This window comes from Austrofundulus limnaeus, unplaced genomic scaffold (genome assembly GCF_001266775.1).
Source record: "Austrofundulus limnaeus strain Quisiro unplaced genomic scaffold, Austrofundulus_limnaeus-1.0 Scaffold206, whole genome shotgun sequence".
NCBI classification, from domain to species: Eukaryota; Metazoa; Chordata; class Actinopteri; order Cyprinodontiformes; family Rivulidae; genus Austrofundulus; species Austrofundulus limnaeus.
Genome location: NW_013952608.1, coordinates 19,735 through 24,452, shown reverse-complemented (window position 1 = coordinate 24,452; position 4,718 = coordinate 19,735). Strand labels below are relative to the sequence as shown.

The following is a 4,718-nucleotide window of genomic DNA, read 5'->3' as shown; positions in this document are numbered from 1 at the left end:
GCTCAGAGTGCAGCAGTATAAAACTTCAACCGAGCTGACATGACAAAAGAAGACAAGTGAGGAATCGGGCTCCGACAAAAATCTCTCACTGTTTCAGCTGCAGGTGAAAAAAAAGGAAAGGGTTTTTAAAAAACATATTTCTGTTATTTAATAAGTAAAATGTAAGATTACCTTTAAGTTCTTTTCAGTTCTGAAACAATATTTTTTTTACCTTGCTCTATTAACTGAACTGTCATCATTTTCACCCAGTTCTTAATTCAGGGATTTTCCATTTTTATACATACATACATTTTTACACAAATGAATATAAAACCTTTATCAAACATCAAAAACCCACAATATGCTACAAAAAATCAATAAAAACTCCTCTGCTGACTTTCACTGGCCAAAGGTGATGTAGTTGTGTATCAGATAGAGCTGTTTGTTAGTTTGAAGGTGTTAAGAAAGAGAAATGTCTACAGTAGCATGGTTAAATTTACTGTGTTTTACTCATCCATCAGTTTTCCTAGTACACATAGGCACATTTAGGAGCTTATCCAAGCTCTCATTGGGTAAGGAACTGTGCGAGGAAACAAGCAGGCAAGCACAGAAAATATGTAAAATTCACACAGAACAACCTCAGCAAAGATTAAAACGTGTGACTATCTTCCTGTGAGGACCAAAATCTTAAACCAGATCACTGAGTCCCATCCCTCACAGAGATCATCAGCGATCTTGATTCAGCTCTGTGATCTATGGGGTTCAAAAGGGAAATAAATTTACTACAAGATGGTGTGTATAACCAGGTCAAAGCACAGGAATGTTCTGTTTTGAAGACACTCTCTGCCTTGACATTCTGAGTTAAGAACCATCTCTGTTTGGCCTTCACATCAAATGGAACACAATTCTTATTCACTTCAGTTTGTTTTTAAATAAAAGGTGACATTTAACAGCAGATATACTTTGTAGCATTCAAATACTACTTCAATCCTCCACTTTGATCTCCCTGTATCACTCTTATTTTCAAAGCGAATGTTACTATAACTTTTGGTTTACTTTTTATTTCTAAACAAGATTATCGAACCAGTGAGGAGAGCAGCCTGGCTTGTGTCAAATACAATACTAAAGAGGTGGAGATAAAAATCAAAAAGCAATAACACAAAATAAATGATTATGACCCTGAGAAAAAAGTTACTGTGAAGAAAGTTTGTGCATCTGTACGATCTGATAAAAAGCAAACAGAAACAGAGTCAGACAGAACCACTGTGTAGTTTTTGTGTTTATAACTAGTGTTGTATTCTATTTTTATTTTAAGCAATGATAATAGTTAAACAGAGCAAATAACTTTAAGAAGAATTACAAACATAAACAAAAATGTTTTAAGAAAAAATTCCAAATAAATGTTTTAAAAAGAAAACGACTTGATACAGTGCAAAGCAACAAATACTGTCAACTCAAGAACTTTTTTGTGCATTTATACAATAATTTTCAAATAAATGAATCATAAGTGCAAAAAAATTCTGGACTCTGAATTTTCTTTTCTATCAAATGTCAACATTACTATGTACCCAGACCCCTGTGTAACATATGAACATACAGTGTAAACATGTGCACACACATACCATTACGGTCAATGGCGAAAGGTGTTCCTGCAGTGACAATTTCATAGTTGCAAATCTGACTGTATTGTGGTGAACAGTCCTGGTCCCAAGCTTCCACCTGTGCCCAAACACATCCAGTTCAGTCCTTTCAATAATACCTCAGCAAAGGGAAACATAAAAAAATCAACAGTAATTTGAAGAACTTTTATCTAAGGTCTGTGTCCTGCATGTTTTAAAAGGACACCAACTCTATAATTTAATATTTAAATACCTGTAAAATGCTGTCATAGATCTTGCCTTCAGTTACTGATGCCTTATACAGTGACTCTCTAAACACGGGGCTGAACTCGTTGACGTCATTCACCTGGATGTGAACCACAGCCCTGAATGGAGGAAACAAACATAAAGAAGATAAATAGAAGAAACACAGCATTAACATATGACAAATAAAAAAATGTAGTTAATTATTAAATAAAACAGTATTTAAGTTTAATTCACACATTTTAAAAACACAGATATATAGGATTATATCATATTTACATAGTAACATATGCATTATCGTTTTAATAATTGCCACAATTATAAATTCAATAGAAATAAACATGATTAAAACATTGACATTTCTAAAATGAGTCAGAGAATGTAGAAATGTGCAAAACAGTGCCATAACATTGTAAGAGTGGATATCAAGAAAAACTGGCAATGAGGTCCAAAAAACAACAATATTTTAGAAGAGAATTATGAAAGACAAAAAGAGAGAGGGCAAAACACAGGTCTGCCAGCTGAATGTGAAGGGCTTAATAGACTCAGTCCAAACAGCCAAAAAAGCTCAGGAAAACATCTACATGATAAGTTTTGACCTTACTGTGGATGAGCTTTTAGCGGCTGCATTTTCATCAGTACTAATCCTACCAGACAGTGCAACTTCTGGGAAAAAAATAGAGCTTGAACTGAAAGTCATTGTCTCAGTTTATAAACTGTGCCCTCAATTTAGCAGTAAGCATGCAGTGGTAGATAAAATGTGCCCAAGTATTGCCTGTACGGGTTTGTATGTCATGATGCTCACACACCACATTTTTATCACCTTAATCAGGATTTTTTTTCCCCTTATGTTTTCTTACTGTTAGTTTTATGTGGCTAATGTGCAGAGCATGTTGTTGTTGCTAATTATTATCAGGTTGCAACCTGTCAACAGAAGATGTTTTTTGCTGGATATTTATTGGGAGATAATGGTCATTGATTGTCATTGGCATACAACTGTTATTTTCTCTCTTTCGGTAAGTCAGCCTAAAGCTGTTTAAGCTGACCCTTGAGATAAGGCTGATCAGCTTTGATTCAAAGCTGAGGTGCTCTCACACATGTTGTTGTTGAAAGATTGTACCAAGGTATTGTTTTAAGATGGGTAACACATACAGGATGTCAATGACGTGTGCTGTCAGCATCACCCAAATCACTTCAAGAGGGGACCTGAATTATACCATATTGTTCTTCACACCATGGGACTTAATCATAGGCCTGTCACAATAACAAATTTTACTGGATGATGAATTGTTTCAGAAATTATTGCAATAAATGATAATATTGTTGGAAACTAGTTTAAACTAATATAATGACATGACCACTCTGTTTAAGGAAGTTTACATTAAAATTTACGTAGTGTAAAAAGAAAAAAAAAAAAAAAACAACTGTCTAATCTCAAGGCATCACCAGCTTTATGAAGGCATCAGAAAACAGAAGATGCTCCTCTGGCTAAATGCCTGTTCACAGGCTCTTATGCTATAGAGGTTAGGAGACCATGCACCTGGCAAATACCTGATGCCAGAGTTTACTCCTCTCTATGCTAAGGTGTAGAAAGGAGGGAGACATGAAGAAAACAAAAAGTAGGCAAATGAAAATTATTGTCTTCATTTTAATTTATGTTCCTCAATTTAATTTATCATACAATTTATTGTTTATTGCGACAGGCCTACTTATCAGTATTAAAAAATGACTCAGACATCAGCCAACTGTTTACAAAGATGTCACCTAGCATCTTTGGTGATGCCCTAGCCTGGTTAAAACCAGCCCCTTGTCCTTCGCTATGCTTCATACAAGGGTCTGGACTCTCGGCTATAGAGAAGCATTGGAGGCGTGGCCTCTGATGAAGTTTAAAATGACTGGATCGGCTGGCTGTGACTTATGTGTACGCCAGCTCCAATGTGAAGGAGGCTAAGCTAAGAAGCTAACCGGAAATTGTGTGTGCTGTAAACAACCCAACGGAGAGGAGAGAAGTACCGAGCCGAACGAGACGACTGTAAATGAGAGCTGCTGCTTTGTCAGACAAATCTAACTTATTTTGGAAGCCTTATCAACACAGACTGGCTTCATTTACTTCCTCCACTGCTATTGCTAAACTCACAAGCAGACACTGCGCAGAAAATCGACATTGTCGTTCAAAACTCCGCCTTCTGTTCTCTGATTGGTCCAAACAAAATTCTCCTGAAGAAATCCTTGTCTGTGAGAAATCCCAGATGGAGCAGTGAAGGGAAACTAGAATTGAGCAGAACTGCATAGGAAGGCAATGGCCAGGCAGATTTTGACACAGTCTGTCTAATTTTCATTATTTTCAAGATTAACAAGATTTCCACATTCTTCTCTCTGTCTTCGCTTTTGAGCTCAAATTGAAAAGGTGGAATAAAAATTGATTGTAGCCTGTTGGCTGTACAATGAACATGCCAATTTTTAAAACTCATCAACATCTGAGTCAAATTTTCAAAAGAGATAAATGCATGATTTTGCCTTTATAAATAGTGCATGTTGTGTTACTTTAAAGTATGTTGTCCTAAAATGTTTTATTGGGAAACACAATCTCTGTTTTCCCAAAATTAGAGGGATGCGGACCCCCCAGGATTTCTGCCTTTGACTGCGATGTATACTGCACAATTTGAACACCAGGCTTTGTGCAAACCCACAATGGTTCTATCAAACTTCAAGTGCTGTTAATGCTTTTTAAATGGGTCCTGATGCATCTCAGTAATCCAGGTAAAAAATCAAAAAGTAACTAGAACTGCAAAGCAGTTATGACCGGGGTCCAAGCCCTTTTATGCATGTCAGCCTTTGTCATGTTGTTTGTAGCATATTGTTGATCTTTTAGCTTCT

General features: G+C 36.2%; 1 protein-coding gene across 1 annotated transcript in view; it reads right to left on the bottom strand.

Annotated features, from left to right (window-relative positions):
• The window catches only part of clstn2a (calsyntenin 2a), a 58,206-nt gene that overhangs the window by 35,992 nt on the left and 17,496 nt on the right, over positions 1 to 4,718 (bottom strand). Inside the window, exons 4-5 of the mRNA XM_014018932.1 lie at positions 1,852 to 1,963; positions 1,602 to 1,698 (exon numbers count right to left, since the gene is read on the bottom strand). Of these exons, the coding sequence (XP_013874386.1) occupies positions 1,602 to 1,698; positions 1,852 to 1,963 (209 nt within the window). The remainder of the gene's footprint in view (positions 1 to 1,601; positions 1,699 to 1,851; positions 1,964 to 4,718) is intronic.